At 38.4% G+C, this 18,241-nt stretch overlaps 2 protein-coding genes across 2 annotated transcripts in view; one reads left to right on the top strand and one right to left on the bottom strand.

The window, feature by feature from the left end:
- PDE6H (phosphodiesterase 6H) overlaps positions 1-18,241 on the top strand; it is a 143,628-nt gene that overhangs the window by 52,132 nt on the left and 73,255 nt on the right. Inside the window, exon 3 of the mRNA XM_074325984.1 lies at positions 2,136-2,265. The gene's annotated coding sequence lies outside the window, so the exon portion shown is untranslated. The remainder of the gene's footprint in view (positions 1-2,135; positions 2,266-18,241) is intronic.
- Positions 11,588-14,937, bottom strand: MGP (matrix Gla protein). Its single transcript, XM_019744752.2, has 4 exons — positions 14,779-14,937; positions 13,292-13,324; positions 12,375-12,450; positions 11,588-11,960 (listed from the first exon to the last, which is right to left on the bottom strand). Exons 1-4 carry the CDS (start codon positions 14,837-14,839, stop codon positions 11,819-11,821), a joined length of 312 nt encoding a protein of 103 aa, XP_019600311.1. The 5' UTR covers positions 14,840-14,937; the 3' UTR covers positions 11,588-11,818.

The following is an 18,241-nucleotide window of genomic DNA, read 5'->3' as shown; positions in this document are numbered from 1 at the left end:
TATGGGTACAGGAAAAACTTTGTAGAATACATAGGGCTAGCTCTAGAGCTTGAGTATCTAAATACCCACTTTATCCTGTCAAGATCTTATTTAGCATCTGCAAGTAATATCTGTTTGCTTTTAATATGAAGGAAATAAATCATGTCATTGTTTAACATTGTAAGGTATGTGCACACCAGGCAGGCACAGACCTGTGTTATGACTTTGAAGCTTTCTAACTGTAGCATTTGCAAACCCATTTCAGCTTGTGGAAAACCATGGACATATTTTGGTTTGGCTCAGAGCCTTCTTTTCATCTTCCAGGTCACTGAGTGCACAGGAAAAAAAAACAAAAAACAAAAAAAACAAAGAAAAAAACCCACACTAAATATTTTTGAAGCACAGGTTTCTTTTTCTCTCTTGCAAAACTAAAATTCAATTATTCGATTTGGTTCAAGGGATCTAGTTTGTTTCAAGACAGCAGACTCTATCACTTAAAAATGCTTTTTAGATTGATTTCAAACATGTGACTTTATGATTCCCAAGGAAGTTTTATGAGAAACTGAAAAATGACTGCGAAGGAATTTTTCATTCTAAACAACTTTTCTAGCATTAAGGTTGGGTCTTCTCTCTTCTATGCTGTTGAATGTCTGGTCAGTGTGCAAACATTGTCCATGTCTAGTTTTGCCTTTGCAAAAAGACTCTCAAGCATCTTACTTGCAGTGGATAAGGGAATATTCAGGTATTGAAAATTGAGTTCCAGTGTTGGTTTTACTTTTATCTTACTAACTTACTGACTTGAACCTCGCTAACTTTCAGTTTTCACACCTCTTGATTATGAATAATAATACCTGCTTTGCCTACAACCCATAGATGCTGTTAGTACAAGTGGAAATGTATGTTTGTGAAAGCATTTAAAATAAATGCATTTATAAATACGGAAAGTTAATACTATACATCTAGGGCTCCCAGGGCAGAAGTAAAGGCAGAGTTTGTGTGAGATCCTGAATTGGGTTTGCATTAAGCTGGGTCAGCGGAGGGTTATTGCCTCTCCTCTTTCTCTCATTACCTCCCTCCCCCTCCCCCGCATATACATACACACTTGTGTGAGTGTGAATATCTCTATTCTAGGTCTGTATCCACAGCTGTCGCTCTAGAGGATAGGTCTAGCATGCTTCTCCTTCAAACTAACCTTGACTTCTTGTAGATACTGGGAATATGCAGGGGACTCCAGAAACCAGTAATTCCCAGGGGTCCAGAGAGGCTTCAGGTTCCTCCTCGGCTAGAGAATCCTTCCAGGACCAGGTTGGTCTGGGTCTCTTTTTCCATTACATTTGGTTCACAGCTGGAGAAACCTGCCTAGTTGTTCAGCTGGCAAAGAAGAGCCTCTGTCCTTGTTGGTAGACTGCGTTGCTTCTTTATAATATGATTTGAGAGGTTCTCTGGGAGCCATGCCCCAAAACATCTTGTTCAGGAGCTTGTCTTGCTGCCTTGGAGGTCACTATTTGAGACTAATTTTTTTGTGTCAACATAGTTCTCTCCAAATTCTATTTTTAAAATACAGACATCTTGGAAAGACAAAGGCAGACTTATTTCCAACAGTTGTAGGGAGGGAGCAGATAGAAAAAGAGAAACTGGAAGGGAAAACTGTGGATGCTTAAGGCAATATTTTCCTTCTTTGTCATAGTTCTTTCGCAGACTGCCCTCGGGTCAGGTCTTCCGATGCCAAAGCACATTTAGTACCTGCCTACCGTGGACTCAGAGCTCTGGAGTGGGGAGGAGTGAGTAAGGCCTGGCCTGGGAAGTCCTCTAGAAAGCACTTTATCCAGGAGACTTCATCTGATTAGTTATAAACCTTTAATGAACTTTCTTCGCCATCTGTCCTCATGGCCCAGTTAGCTGGATTTACACTGGATTATATATTAGCTAACGTTATGTAGCCCCTGATAACTCAGTTAGGCATTTTGAATGCTATGAGAATAAAGCAAGGAGGGCCAAGTTACTGACCGCAGATATCACATGTAATAAACTTATCAGCTCCCGAAATGTGTCTTGGGATCGCTGGTATAGCAAGCAAGACTCATGGGGATGCATGTGCCACAGCAGGTAATGCAGTTGCTTCAAAGTGAATTTTAATGCAAAGCACTCTTTTCTAGGGCTGCCATCCACACCTTCCCTCACTCCACTCTTTTGGCTTTTTCCTTCTGATGAATCTGTTCCTAATTCCTGTTGGTCAACATATTTTATCCAAAGGTATAGATGAAGACATTCTCATCCAATTTTCAGGTAAGTCACATCTCCAAGAAAGAGCTAATATAATAAATATAATGACAAAGTTATCTCAACTATATAATTCAACAAAATGACATTTAAAAAGGGATAAAATGTACTTTTCATCTAGACTATAAAATGTACTCACAGGACATGATGGGGGATGATATGGTTTGCTTGAAGTTTATGTTAAAAATACCTGAAAGTTATAATAGGCCTTGAGAAGCAACCATGAGAGAAACAAATGCAGGCATAGACTCCCCCAGAGATGCAAGGTTTGGGCCATAAGCAGTCACAATTAGTCACTCTCAGACAATGTGTTGTGCTTCACATTAGGTTCTACAGGACAGATGCTGATAAACTAGAATATATTCAGAAAAATGAATGGGGGTGGGGTGTGATATAAGCAAGATAGTGAAGTAAGAAGCCCTGTACCCTCCTTCTTCCTACAAACACATCAATTCAGCAACAATTTCCAGACAAATTCCCATTGTGAAAAATCCAGAAATGATTTGAAATTTTCTTTTCATATCAATGAAAAAAATGACCCAATTCCATGTGTTCTATTTGCCATGATTCTAAGACAGCAAACCTATACAATATATTTTTTTGTTGTGGTAACCACACTTAATGTAAGAGCTACCCATTAACCAATTTTTAAAATTGTACAATACTGAGAGTTTTGAGCTCCTGGTCACCATGCCTTTCTCAGACCATGGCTGATATACCAGGTCACCATGCTCATGAAAAAAAACACACCAATTTATTTTACAAATAGAGTTTGTGTTTCTGTTTGGAAAAAAAAAAATAAATAAATGAATGAATAAAAATAAAAAGATGAAAAAAAAGATGCATGAGAGTGTAAAGGTATCTGAGTAACATATCAAATGTGGAAGTTTGAAAAGATAAAAAGATAAATGAGGCAGTAGAATATATAATTCTGTTTTGTTCTAGAGAGAACAATTAAGGTCAAAAGGTTTAAGTTGATTCAATGTAAGAAAAGTTTCTATCCTAACAATTAGTTATCCAAAATGAGCTGGGATATCATGTCATGTACACACCTTCATAAAACTGGAGTTTTAAGTGCAAACTCAATGACCATCTACTACTGTGTGGCCATATTGTATGTCATAGAGTAGGTATATGATAAATATTTGTCAAATAAACACATGGTAGGCATGCTATAAAAAGAAAGACTGAGAGGTTGGGCTTGACTAGAAAATCTAAAATAATATTGTGCAAGATGTTGATGAATGCCCTTTGGAAAGAATGTTCTGTTGTCAAATTATCTTGTGAACCCCTATGTTAAATAGACTCAAACAGATTCCTTTATTGATGGACCACACAGAGGGTTTAATATTTAAAATTTTATGCATATATATGCATAAAATTTTATACACACACACGTGTATAAATCTCCAAGAGGAGATATATAAAGACAGTAGAACTTATCTGGGTGTAAAATAACTTTTATCAAGATACTGACTGGAACATTATTACACAGAATACTCGTTTGGGAAACACTGGTCAGAATTTGCTCCGTTATTTGCTCTGACTTTTAATTCCTTTCTGTTTTCAAAAAGATGATTTTTTTTTTTTGTATATATGTTTCTACTGTACTTTGTAGTTCTAGACACCTTTTTCTGGATACTGTGCTGTTCTATAGAAACGTATTTACCAGTTTACTGAAAATTTATCTCCTCTTTCTTAGCTCTGTAATATCTTCTTGGTATATTCTCACGTTTGAAGTCTAATTCACTCCAGGAGTAATTCATAGCATTTATGATTTTTCTTAGAATACTTTTAAAATACAAAATCATCATCCTTTAGGAATCTTTCCAAGACTCTTTGTAAGGAGGAAAATTCTCTCTCAGAATGTTTAAAACCATGTGTCCACATGTATGCAAATCATTTTTCTACTTTATTACAGGTTTGTGGTCAGAAGGAGTGGTCATTATCCTTAGATGAATTGAGTAGAGACAAATTGTGTGTATTGCTCTCTCCAAAGTAGTCAGTGTTTCTAGGCAAACACCATAAAAATCTGTATTAACTGAGAAAAGAGCACATTTCTTGAACAGTATTTTTCAAAGCTTAACCTCATGTTTTAACAACCCCAGATGACTTATGTTCCTGGCTTTCTTGTTTGTTGGTTAGCTTTCAATGCCTGAATTCAGAGAAATGAAAGGTGGAAAAAAATGCCAACAGGTCACCCAGTTCATTTCTCTAAAAGAAATTCACAGATGAATCTTATGATATAGTTGCTAACGTTGACCTACTTGGATAATTGCATTGAGGGTTGCATTGAGGATAGTTACTTGAGGGTTGCATTTTTTCCCCCTTCTTCCGCCTCCACACTGTCACTCTGGTTCAAGCCATTGTTTTCTCAGTCTATTTGTGTAGGACACAGCTCCCTGGCACAACCTGGTATTATGAGCCTTGGGCTTACCCCCCCCCGCCCCCCAAGGCAGTCGGTCACTGGTCGTAGGTCGGCTGCTCAGAACAGCTCATGGCAGCTCTCACTGGCTGCTCATACTGGCCACCAGCTGCTCCTGGCAGCACACGGTAGCCTACAGCAGCACACAGCAGGCGGTGGCAGCCCATGGCAGCTCACGCCAACCTCCAGCTCCAGGGGGAGCTGTTGTTCACAATCTTAGCTGTAGAGGGCGCAGCTCACTGGCCCATGTGGGAACCGAACCTGCAACCTCGGCATTAGGAGCGCCGTGCTCCATCCACCTGAGCCACCAGGCCCAAGGGTTGCATTTATAAATCAGAAAAATTGGGACCAATTTCAACCATAGGATGAATTTAGAGACCACTAAGAGATTGCCATATCGTGTGTGTGTGTGTGTGTGTGTGTGTGTGTGTGTGTGTACGTATATTTATAAACTGAGCAATTAGGCCATGACACATTCTGGCTTTTAAACATTGTATTGGCAAGGGAAGGAAGATAAGAAAGAAGAAATCACAAGACCAAAATACGCCAGTGTCAGAGAAGGGGCTAGATTTTCATACTCCTGCATTGACCAATTTTTTGGGATGTGGGCTGCTTCTGGAAAGGGATGTCACTTGGGACAAGTTGCTTTCTTCAGCTGTGGATAATTTTAGGAGAGAAACTCAGCCAGATGAAAGCCATCCACTGCCCGCATCTGAGGGAATGGATGAAAGATGGAATCTGGATGAAGCATCACAGCATCAGTTACAGTCCACATTTGCACTGTGACATCCACTTGCTTCATACAGTATGTTCCAGGAACAGCTTCCCCAGGATTTGGTTGGTCTCTTTTCTGGGAAAAATTACAATACTAGGTAGATTCTAGTCACACTTTCCTGGATGCTGTGGCTGTTTTATAGAAATACATTTCCCATTTTTAGTGTAACAACTATTCACTCTTTTCTAATTCTCTAATTTCTCCTTTGGATATTCTTCTATTTGAAGCCTAGTTCATTCCTAGGGGCAAGTCAGAATACTGATGAAGATTAGTGGGACAAACTACAGCCCCTGCAACTCATAGTTAGCACATCTGGTGGTCTAGGTGTCTAACATGGTAAGTGAAATAGATCCCCATTCCTGAGAGTTGTGAGTTCCTGGTTGCTATGCTCTTCCTGGACCATGGCTGATATACTTGTCCCTTTACTATCATGCTTGAGTAGAGAAATATCAAGAGATATTCCAATGGATTACTTGGGTATCAAATGCATTTTTCCTTTCGTAGGTTCAGAAGCCCTACCTTCTTCTGGTAAACATGTTCAATTAGGAAAGATGACTCCTTTACTTGTTAATTAGACTCAGTATGAAGAACCTTGTTTTATTGACCAACAGGCATTTGAAAAAAATTGACAAACAAGCATTTGAAGTGATTGGGCAGCAGCTAGAGCTTAAATGGGACTCTTCTAATGTCCCATGGTGAAAGTGTTCCCTCTCTGTGAACTAGGATTTCCTGGCCCAGCGATATTAGAATTTTAGGAAAGGAAAATATAAATTCTTCATGTGGGTTACAGAATATGATAAATAGAGCCACTCCTGCTTCCATACCATAGTTTTCAGACCCATGTATTCTACCTATTGGGAGCATACTACCATATAATGCTTGGTAGTTTAGGGTGTGTAAAACATCCTGGATATAGTGCCCTATTCTTGCAGGAAAAGCAGAGTGGATTAATATATTCTGTTCTGAATTAATATCAATTGCCAGGGATTCTTACTGGTGGAGGGGGCATGGCAGAAAGTATATCTGGCAGTAGTCAGACAGGTTGTAATGTCTGGGTTCTAGAGGAGGACCACCTAGGTTAATATTGGGAAACCTAGTTTATGAATAAAAGAGTGGAGGTAATCTAGGCAAAGATCAGGGTTCAAAAACAAAATGAGTTCAGGGTAGAATTTACTCTCATGAGAGTTCTAAATTATAACAAGGAACTAGGCCTGAAACCTTAGGAGAGAGGAATTGAAGTAGGCTATTAATAATGGATACTAAGGTACCAAGGACAACCAAGGTACTAAAGAACTTGGACACAGAGCAATAGAATACTTGCAGATTTCTTTTATTGAAAAGGTAGAGGTAGGGATGAAAATAGTGCTTGAACATACTACTACTCTATACAAGTAATATAACTTGTATATTATAAGTAATATAACTTGTATAAAGCTCTATAAAGTATATAACGTTAACTCCATCCTAATTGGGATACTTTTATAACTGTATAAAAATATGGCTGCATGAATTCCATACTCAGTTGAGCATGAAAGCTAAAATTACGAATTTTCCTTAAGCCAAAATGTACTTCCTTGGCCTAGTCTCCTGAAACTGCATGCTTCATCAGCGTAGGTAGACAGGGCATGGTGGAGAAGGAAGGAAGAATGGGGTGAGTTCAAGTTGGCCACTGCTATCAATAGTTTTTGGTTATATGTCCTGCTGGCTGCTTTCAAGGTATAAGTGGGACTCCCCATAGAGGTATTGTCTTGTCATTTATTAATATCCAGAATGTAGTAGATTACAATAATAGTAATAGTAATAGTATAATAGAAAATAACAGTGTAAGTAGCTAACAATTATTAAGCACTTACTCTATATCAGGCAGTGTTTTGTGCACCTTTCATGTATTCATTTATTTAATGTTTACAACAAGTCTAAGGTCAGTATTAGAATTATCTTATTTTACAGATAAGGAAACTGAAGCCTACTGAGATTAATTAATTTGCCCAAGAATGACATCTTTTCTAAGTGGTAGAACTGGGAGGCCTACTTCCAAAGTCTGTAATATCAAACACTATGTTATAATGCTAAATTAATTTTATGGGATGGTAGCAGAGCATTCTGCTTGTGTTGAAACACTCATTTGTTCCTAAAGTGTACTACTTTGTGAAAAGCCTTACCGAGGTGATTAAAAGGGGAAGAAAATAAGGCCTGTTACCTATCAATTCATGTGCCTTAGACCTGAAAAACCAAATTATATTTAAAAAATTAATGGAACTAAGTATATGACTATAAAATTTTGACTAAGGTGTAAGCTACATTAAACATAGCTTTATCAGATTGGAAAGTGTGACTATTCATAATGAGAAATTGGTACAAATATATGGACCATGTTTACATAGCTCTTCTTAAAAATTGGCTTAAGAAATTATATTTAATGAGGTCACTACAAGTAAATTTCTCAAGAGAATAGAATTACCTACTCTTAGAGCAGTCATTTAGTTTCTAAGCTCACAAATTCCTCAATCTAGAATGAGGAGATTGAGTTAGATTATTGCCCAACTGCTTGCCAGCTCAAAAACTATGAATCTAGTGCTGTGTAATGAATAAAACAAGAGGTCTGGAGCGAGAAGATCCTGGCCCCACTATTGGCCACCTCAATGACTGTCGTAGGTCTGGTTCCCTGGGAAACAGATGCTAAGACACAAAGATTTGTAAGCAGGTGGTTTATTGGGTAGTACCCTTGGCTATAACACATCAGAGGGATGAGGGAAGTAGGACTAAGCAGAGTAAGTATTTGAACTATTAGGCAGCTGAAATAAATGTGTCAGCCAATTCTCTGGGGGAACACTGAGGCTGGGATGACCATTCAGAGTGCCTGATTTCATGGGCTTTCAGCCAACATGGAGTTTCAGGGACGGGATTTACCCTCTCTTCAGAAACAACTAAAGAATACATATAAAACAATGGTTTTCAAGAGATGAGAAACAAAGTGAGTCCCATGATTACTCCAGCTTATTGTCTCAAGAGCTTTTCCAGGCCATGGCTCAGGAAAGGGGAAGCAGGATGGAATCTAGTGGTTGTTTTTGAGATTGAGTTCAAAGTTCTGGAAGAATATGGTGACTGTATTTCACATGGCAAAATAATGAAGAGGACAGAGCTACAGAGAAAGGGATCTCTGAATATCTGTGGAAGGCATCCCTCATGTATATAGCAGAGAACTGATTGGCACATTTATGTGAAGAAATGGCCATCCAAGGAGAATTGAGGGAACAGTGGCTGGCACTAACTCAGGGCTGGGATTATTGTTTGTTCTTACCACCCATTCATGTGACATTGGGTATAGTACTCAGAAGGCCTTGCTTCAGTATGGGGGAAATAATTGGCTCTAGACAAATACTGCATTAGTCCCACTTTAAAAGCATGACTTAAAATAATCAAGTTTTGCCTAAATGATTTAACTGCATCCCAGAACAACGCCCAAGAATATTTATAGAATATCCAACAAACAAAAGGTAAAATTTAGAATGTTTGGCATCAAATAAAAGATTGGCAGGTATTCAAAGAAGTAGGAAATTATGATTTATAATGAGTAGAATAATCAACCAATTAAAACCAACCTTGGAGTGATAAAGATATTGGAATTAGCAGATAAGGACATTAAACTAGTTATTATAACTTTTAAAAATGTTGAGACGTGGAAAATATGAGAACACTCAAATCAAATTTCTAGAGATGAAAACTATAACATCTGAGATGAAACATACACTAAATAGGATTAAAAGTAAATTAGATACTGCTGAAGATAAAGTTAGTAAACTTTTAGACACATTAAAAGAAAGTGTCAAAAATTAAACACGGAAAAAAGCAACTTAGAAAAATAAAAGTGATATCAGGGAACTGTGGTGCAACGTCAGATTACCTACATATATGTCACTGCAGTCTCCAAAGAAAAAATAATGACTGAAAATTTCTATATTTAATGCAATCCAAGAAGCTCAATAAATCCCAATAACAAGAAAAATAAGGAAAACCACATCAAGGTACATTATAATCAATTTGGTCAAACCAATGATAAAGAGAAAAACCTTGGAAGCATCCCAGAGGTAAAAGATACAGTACATACAGGGGAACAAAGATGAGGATTACAACAGATTTTATATTAGAAACAATGAAAGCTAAAAGACGGTGGGACAACATCTTAAAAGAATTAAAAGAAAAAAAATTAGCAACGTTGAATTCTGTATACAATGAAAATATCTTTCAAATATGAAGGTAGACTTTCAAAACTTGAAGAATCCAGCAGACCTGCAGTATGAGAAATGTTAAAGGAAGTCATTCAGGCAGAAGGAAAATGACATCAGATGGAAATCTGGATGTACACAAAAGGATGACCACCAGAAGAGGAGCACCAGAAGTAGAAACTATGCGTAAATGTATGAGACACTTTTGTATTATCTAAACCGTTTACAAATAATTGTTTAAAGCAAAAATAATAAAAATGTACTATAGGATCTATAACAGATGTAGAAATAAAAAAAATAATTGAATTGTTTAGACTACTTACATGTAGTGAGATTATCAAGATAGATTTAAGTCTATTTTGCCATTTGTTTTAAAATTTTCTATTTTATTTTTGTTCCCCCTTCCCTCCATATTTTCCCTTCTTTTAGATTATTTGACATTGATGCATAATAGGTGAGAAACAAAAGAGGTAAGCTCTATAGCTACTCAGTTTACTTTCTGGAGAGTTTTGAGGTCATGGGACAGAAAATGGAAACCAGGCAAACTCACCCTTCTAAATTGAAGAGACAGAGCTGGGAATCTAGAGAAGTGGCTAGCAATTCAAAGAAGGGTACCAGAGAGGATAAAGATGCATACAGAGAGGGCTCTAGAGATCTGTAGAGAGCTGCACTCAAGTCCTTACTTAGCTTGAAACATCAGCTGCCAATATTTGCGGTGGCCAGGGGCAGTCTGAGTGGCACACCCCTGGCATCTATTGCAATGTCTTCAGGAAGTTACCTCCCTAAGTTTCAATTTTACCATCTATTCCATGTTATCCATCTTCTGAGTTGTTGTAAGATCTAATGAATATGCAAAAGAGCTTGGAAAATTCTAAAACACTTATCATGGCATTAATATGACAATGGTTTAAGTTATAAAACACACATTATTATGAATCTAACAGTCTCAGAACTGAGTAATCACTCCCAGGCATGGCTACTCTGTTGTTTATTCAGCTTTCATCAGATAATCTTTGTGAACAGAAAATAGTACCAAGGCTATAGAGAGAGAAAAAAAAATTGCAGTTCCAGTATTTGCCCTCAAAGAAATTACCATAATTCAAACAAATATACATAATAAGAAATTTTAATCAAAACATGAATTGAATAATAACATTGTACTTGACTCTACATAAATTCTTGAACAGCTGGATACTGGCTTCAGTAGAGTGATGGAAGCTGGGTGGATTTAATCATCTCTGATTTCATAAATTGCTTGAGTTTTGTACAGAATTTTTAAGGAATAGAAAGGAGATGAAGGCAGTGGGCCTGCCAGAAGTAATGGATATAAAGGGTGGGCCTGAACAAGTTCTCACGGACAAGAAGAACAAGGTCAGACTTGGGGTAGAGAGGCCCCGGCCTCTGCCCCTAACTGCCAAGCAGAAGACTCTGGAACTTCATTTCCTCGTCAGCAAACCAAGTCTAATGGAGCTCTAGCGTCTTCTGGCTCCAAAATTCCACGATTGCATTATTTAAAAATCTCTGGCAATTCTGAAACTAAACATGTTCTTGCCCAAGTAAGAGTCAAAACTGTGGCATCTTAGGAAGTAACATTTAGGTCAGGGTCAGAAATCCACGCAGAAGGAATTTAGGGGCCATTTAAAGTTGAAGAGCAGGAACATCAATCGTCTATGTTTGAAAATCATTGAGAACACCTAATAGGAAGAATCATTCACTGACCCCAAGGTAGAGACTCTAGACAAATTATGGCTGGGAGAATGCCTTCCAAGGTTCATTCTTTCTATGCAGTTATGCTTCTAATCAGTACTAGAACATCATTAACAGAGTCTCCTATGCTGGGTTAGGTGGGCCATGATTTAAATATCGTAGCATTTTTCCAGAAGAAATCAGGCTTACAAAATGGAAGTATCCAACCAGAAGTTTATTATGTTAATAATCGCACATCGGAACTCTCCTTAGAACTTCACTACTCTGCACTTCCATTACTTATCAATCTGGGAACAGGAAGGTGGCGTGCAGCCAGATGGGAACATTTAAGAAACAAGCAATTTGTATGTTTATATGGTTCAGTGATGCTACTGCAAGGGAATACAAAACCAGGCGCCAGGCTCTGGAAAGAGACTTTTTCCAATCTCATTTGCCACCTCGGCGCTGCCGGAAGTAGCGATTGTAGGCAGCATTGTATCCATAAACCATGGCATAGCGTTCACACAGTTTGTAGTCATCACACGCTTCCCGATTGAACTCGTAGGCAGGCTTAGTGCGTTCTCGGATTCTAGGAAGTGGGGAAAAAGAAGAGATCCCGATTGAGAAGCATAAAGAGAGTGGAGAAATAAGAAACAGAAAAAATTAATAAGAAAATATCAGAGAAAGAGCCTATTTGCCCCCAATATAAAGAAATATTTGAAGAACAGGGAGGAAAGGTAGAATGGGGAATTTTTAAAAATGAAAACAGAAATTTTCCTTCTGTCTTCCTTTACGTCCTCCCTGCATCTCATTTTTGAGTCTTTCACGGAATAGTCTTCTAGAAATTCAGTTGTTTTCTGTATATTGTTTTTAAATTCTTTGATTTGGGGGATACAATTAGAAAATTATACATATGATTTTAAAAAACCTGTCTCTCACTCCTTTCAGATCTGGGATGCTACACTGGGAATAATGAGTTCCCCCAGTAAGTTTTCTCACCCACCTCTCTTGGGCTTTAGCTCTCCATCTCTGTTGCTGGGATATAAAGGTATTAGCATTTCTCCTGTTGATGAAGGGACCTGAAAACAGAAATCAATAATTGCAGTTTTAGGGAAACAGTAGCTGAAAATATTTCCGTGCATATTCCCTAACACAAATATGTTTGAAAGCTTATTAACTCATGCATTTTCTGTATCTAGAGATATGTGAAAAATCAAAGGGGAAGATATGCAGATTTCATAAACTGCTTGATAAAAGAAATTAACAACCCTATATGTGTCTTAGAGACTTGTCACATTGCCCACTGCAAGTTTTGTTTGTTTGCCTTTGGGCAATCACTTTGCCTTTCTCAATTTTGGTATTCCTATTCAGTGTGTTAATTTTAATTCCTTTGAGGAGAAATTCTCTCTGTCCTGAGAACTTGTAACGCATACCTTGAGATTAATAGTAAATGAACAGTTTAAACATGATAAAAATAATGAGCAAATTGAAAATGAGAGCGATATGTTATTTCCTCCTGTACTCAGTCTTTATAAATTCAATAGCATTCAACAGAATGTTGACGTCTGTGGTCTCCCAGCTGACTTCGCCTCCATTTCTGTACTTTGCCATTTGTCATTACTCCTTGTTTTCCATCTGTGGGGTTGATGTAGTGCCAACCTAAATTTTCCAAATGAGATTTTATGGCTCCTAAGTATGCTGAATGCAGTTTAAATGCCATATTACACCACTTCACGCTTAAAAAAAAATTGCTCATTTGGTGATATTTTATAGTCATTGGATTTTAAAATTTACTTTAGTTTTCCAAAAGAGGCCCTCTTTTTCCTCCCTGTTATATGTATTACCATTTTGTCTGTTTAAGAAGAGGGAGCGATTCTTTAATACATGAGATTTAAATAAGGAAGTCAAATATTCACTTACTGATTTCATAGGATTCCATACTTTCATGAGACTCTGGAATTAAACAAAAAGATTCATTTTATTGTTATTTATCACACGTTGCAATAGTCTAAATATAGGGAAGGAGGGAGAGTAAAGAGCCAAAAAGATGTGAGGCATATATTTAGCAATATGGTGATTACAAATTACAGGCATTTGGAATTTGTGAGTTGTTTCTCTAGCTCTGTCTTTGCTGTGGAAATGTCTACACTTTAGTTTCTGTGATGTTGAAGAAGTTAGTGAACACAGTCTTGGCTAAAATGTCCCAGGGGCTGTGAGGTTTGCAGGCTACTGAAATAATACATTCAAGTGCTGCACAAAGGTCTCCAGAGAGCTGTCTTCTCTGGTTAACCTGGGACCTGTCTGAGCGCAGGGTTGAGGAAGGGACAGAAGGGTCTAGAGGACAGCCAGGTTTCTCCAGGCAGGCTGGGCAGATGCTCAGCTGGCCTTTCCCAGGATGGGCTTCTAGGAGGTTCCAAAAGCCTCTTAAGAACCTGTGTTAAATTGGCAGCCACAGAAACCACTGACTCCAGGTCCCAGCTCACACTGGGCACAATTCCAGTTCAGAGAAAGAACTGAGATGATGCCAAAGCAGAAGGTTTCTTCTTTCTGCCGCTCTCCTTTCTTCCTTCCCAGCAGGTAAGTTTGGCAATAAGAGGCTTATATCTGTAAGCAAGTGAATTTGCTTGAAAAGTTCACAAGGAGATGAAGAAACCAAATCTTCTAAAACAGAAACCTCGTGAATAATTTCAAGAGTTAGGAACAAAATACATACAGTTGCTAATATAATTTAGGCTTAAAAACAACTGAAATACCCAGATTATTGATGCATAAGACTGAATGATATAAATAATTTTGCTTCAAATTTTCTTTCATAAACTTTGAACAGGTATTTTTTACAACATGTAGAAATCAGGCAAAATTTATCTTTTTTCAGTAGAAATTATGAACTCTATTTTTCTCTGAGATTCTTTAAATGTAAAATTTCATTTTTAAATTAATTCACCAAACACATGTAGTAAGTTTGTGAGATTGTCCTGTCCCTAGAGGGAGCTTATAGTTACTTAACACTTCACGTGGAAACTGAATTTTTAAAGGTAAGCAATTCGACCAATATCCTTAACCAATTGTTACCAAATTCTAAATAAACATCCTTAAAAATGAGAACTCTGGGGCTGGAAATCTCATATCTTATTTCTGAAATAGCGAAGTTTCCAGGTTTATAGTGACTTACCACAGAACGGACTTGCCTGGTAAGTTGCATATAAAAGTCTGGATATTTAGGACATAGAAAAGGCTTGACGGAACAGACCTGGGGCTTGAGACTTGGGAAATGTTCAATTAATAGTATTTTGAGATTATAATAGAGAGAGGGGCAAGAAGAGGAGGAAGGAGAGCGAAAATCATAGTAAACTGAAGTGAGGGGCAGAAAAGAAAACCAGAGAGATGACAAGAGAAAGGTTTCTCACCATAACACAAAGCTGCCACGGCCAGGGCAGCCAGAATGGAGAGAAGCAGCAGAGTCTTCATGGTCTGTCCGTGGTCCAGTGGGTCAGTCTCACCGCCTTGTGCAGCAGCTGTGGGGAGAGAGGTTCCTTCAGGCTGTTAGTGAAAGGCTGTGGAGTTTTTATAAGAACTAGAGAAGCTGAAAGGGGAGGAACCAGTGGGAGGGGGCCTGAGAAGGTGGGGACTGGTTGGCACTAAACTAGCCCTGGGACTTTTCCCAAATATTCATTCCTTCCAGATATTATCAAGTTGGGGTGGGCAGTTTTCCCTCACTCCTGGATGTGACTGTGCTATGGCAGGATGCTGCTCTGGTGCACAAGTTGTGGCCGTCCTAGGTTTGGGGCCAGACCTGGGCAAAGGTCCACGGAGAAGGGAGTTGCCGCAAACACGTGTTTGCCTTTCTAATTCCTTCTCAGATCTACCCTTCGGGCCCTGACAGCGGGCCTTTCAGGTTTGGTCCTCAAACAGAGCCATAGTGTTCTGCTCGCTGCCCTGATGGGTGGCTGAGATGTTCTGGGGAAGAAAGGACCTCACTTCTTCTGCTGTTCTAATTTAGACTTACGTTCCCACTAGGGCTGAACTACCCAGCCTGGACCCACTGGGCATTCGCCTGGTGATACGCACGCACCTTAGGCATTTTTCAAGTGCTCGCTAGGGTAGAGATGTTCATGACCCTGCGAGTGAGTTCTGTTTCCTCCTTTGGCGCCGTTGTAACTTGTCCATCCAGTTTTGTGACTTGAGTCCAAACCTGTGGCCTAACGCTCTCTTGGGCTGGATATCACCTATCTAAAGTGCAGCATGGATAAGGGGGTACCCATCTCATTTTCTGAAGACATTATCCTGACAACTAATGAATTCAATATGCTGTTAGTGAGTGGCACATGAGATGCAAGGTACTGTGCTAGGTGCTGTAGGGGATCTAGAAACAAACAAGACGTGTCCCTAAGGAGGTAAGTAATAGCTGCTTACTTTGTTCTTGAGCTGTCATGTATCCTCAAACACAGACTTTCACAAACGCATATCTCCACTATACCCTCAGTATCAGAAGCGCAGTTTCTTTTTTTGTAGGAGATGGATTGCAATTTGGTGCCTGCTGTTATGCTACAGACTGAGTTTTTTTCTTGAACAGTTAGTAAACCTTTTCTATCAGAAGTGTCTCTGTTGCCTGTGTACCCAGGTGTCTTCTTAGCAGACAAATAGACTTGAGTCACAGAGCAGCAGATTGTAGAAAAGCTAAAGCTACAGGACCTCTGACTCTTGGGCTGGAACAGCAAAAGCGCTGGGCTGGGGGTGGGTGGGTATCATTTTCAATAATGATTTATTTCAAGGAACAGTGACGAACAACTAGGTGGGGCCTCGTATCTTATTGTGTCTTATTGGGCTGGACTGTCCCCCACAACTTGCACCCAATGAAGAGTTTTTATAAATACTAAAGGATTCCCTGTTAAAGGAAACAACTCATTTGTAATCTGAAGGATTAGTGAGTTCTGAAGGACCAATAAAATTCAGATTGTCCCCCCAGATTTTTTTATATTAAGAGATATATTCTTTGTGATAAAATATTAAAGCAGACAATGTACGTCCATCTCTGTTAAATTCAATCATCATGATTTCCACTCACAAGATTTCTGGTTGTTCTTCTCTTTAAATCACAAACTTGCTGTCAGTGTTGGCTTCTGTGCCCCTTTTCCAAGATAAATCATTGAAATCATTACATTGTCAATAAATAATTTAAAGTGCAAAAGTCAGTTTACCATGCCACGTGGTTGGGTGGAGAACAAGCTAGCCATGGCTTGTTCAAATAGTAGTTTGAGTATATGTACTCAATTCAGTGATCCCCAGTTAACACAATATGAAACAAGTTTAGTTTTAATGTTTCACCCCTAAAATGATTAGGTACTCACCTCCCCCTCACTCCATCTCCAGAATTAAAGAGAATTTCCTCTTTTCCATCTATAATCATGTGCTTTGTAATATACATTAACTCAATCTCTTTCAGCCAGATTCCAGATGTCTCCTCTACTCTCAAGTTGAAATGGCAACTAGGCTTTGTCAGCCTTCCGACATCACAGTTGTTTATTTTTACACTCTCTGAATTCAGACTTGAAAATCTTCTATTTCTCTTTCTAACTTAAGTGTTACTTTTTTTTATAAGTCATTTTTATCACTGCTTCCACTGGATTTCCTAAAATTTTAAGCATTTCTCTTTATCATCTTGCTTTTTGTATGACTAACAGTTTCTGTTGGGAGCTGTTTCTCACCAGTCACTCATCTTTCCTTTTTATTGTGTTTCCATCAGTTCCTGGCTTCTCCTATGCTAAATCCCATTTATACGTGATTCATAAAAATTACTAATGTGTGTGAAAATTCAGAGCCCTTTTTTTCTCTTCTCCCATGTCACTCCCCATCGCAAAGACAATTTTGTGAGCACCAGCTCCGGCTATGCCTTTGTATGAAGAGGACTTGTGACGAGCCAGCGTAGGGCCTTCATGGTGGGGGATGGAAAGGGCTAAGAGTGACTCATCTGAGAGAAGAGGAAGAAATGGAGGTAGGAGAAAAGTGGAGGGTAAGAAATGAGAAGAGACTTGTAGATTTGGTTTTCTGGATGGGAGAGTTTTAGGCAGAGACTGAGTTGTAAAGAGAAAAACTTTGAGGCAGCTGTAGGAGGTGAGACATACTAAAAGTGAGAAATGGGAAAAGGCAAATAAGGGTTGCTTGGTTATGCACAGGATTGTTTGCCATTGTAAACATTAAGAATTGCCAGAAAAATACTGAAAATGTTTTTAATTAATGTTGGCTGCTAGTTTGTGTTTTCTGAATTGGGATATCTTGTAAAGACTAGACCACATGAAGCTCCAACTTATATTTCCATTTTAAATCGTTATAAAAGACATTTATATAGATATTTTCCCTAACTAAAGGGGAGTTTCTTCAGTGGGGAGAATATTTGAAGACACTCCCAGAAGTGAACAACAAAGATATGAAAGAGACATTGATATGATTGCTATTTTTTTTTTATTGTACAAGAATATCATTGAAATTGGTAATGTGGTATAACCCAGGTAACAAAACCACAGAGTAATACAAGGTCATCTATTCTACCTGCCCTCAGGTGGAAAAGAGAAGCGTGACCACACCTTTCAGGGCCAGAAATAGCCTCATGGTTTTTAGTCCTTCATTATCTATCTATCTATCTATCTATCTATCTATCTGTCTGTCTGTCTGTCTGTCTGTCTGTCTGTCTGTCTGTCTATCTACCCACTCATCTAACAAATGTATTGAGCATCTATTGTGTGCCAATTCAAAGCTGAAAATATAGTGGAGAAAAATACAGATTTGGAACCTAGTCTCATGAATCAAGAGTGCTCTTTGATCACAAACTTTAATTAGTGTTCCTCTTTAAAATTTTTTTTAAGCAGCCAATTG

The sequence above is a fragment of the Rhinolophus sinicus genome, linkage group LG02, assembly GCF_036562045.2.
Source record: "Rhinolophus sinicus isolate RSC01 linkage group LG02, ASM3656204v1, whole genome shotgun sequence".
Lineage (NCBI taxonomy): Eukaryota > Metazoa > Chordata > Mammalia > Chiroptera > Rhinolophidae > Rhinolophus > Rhinolophus sinicus.
The sequence above is the reverse complement of the archived record's forward strand: the minus strand, read 5'-3'. Positions and strand labels throughout refer to the sequence as shown.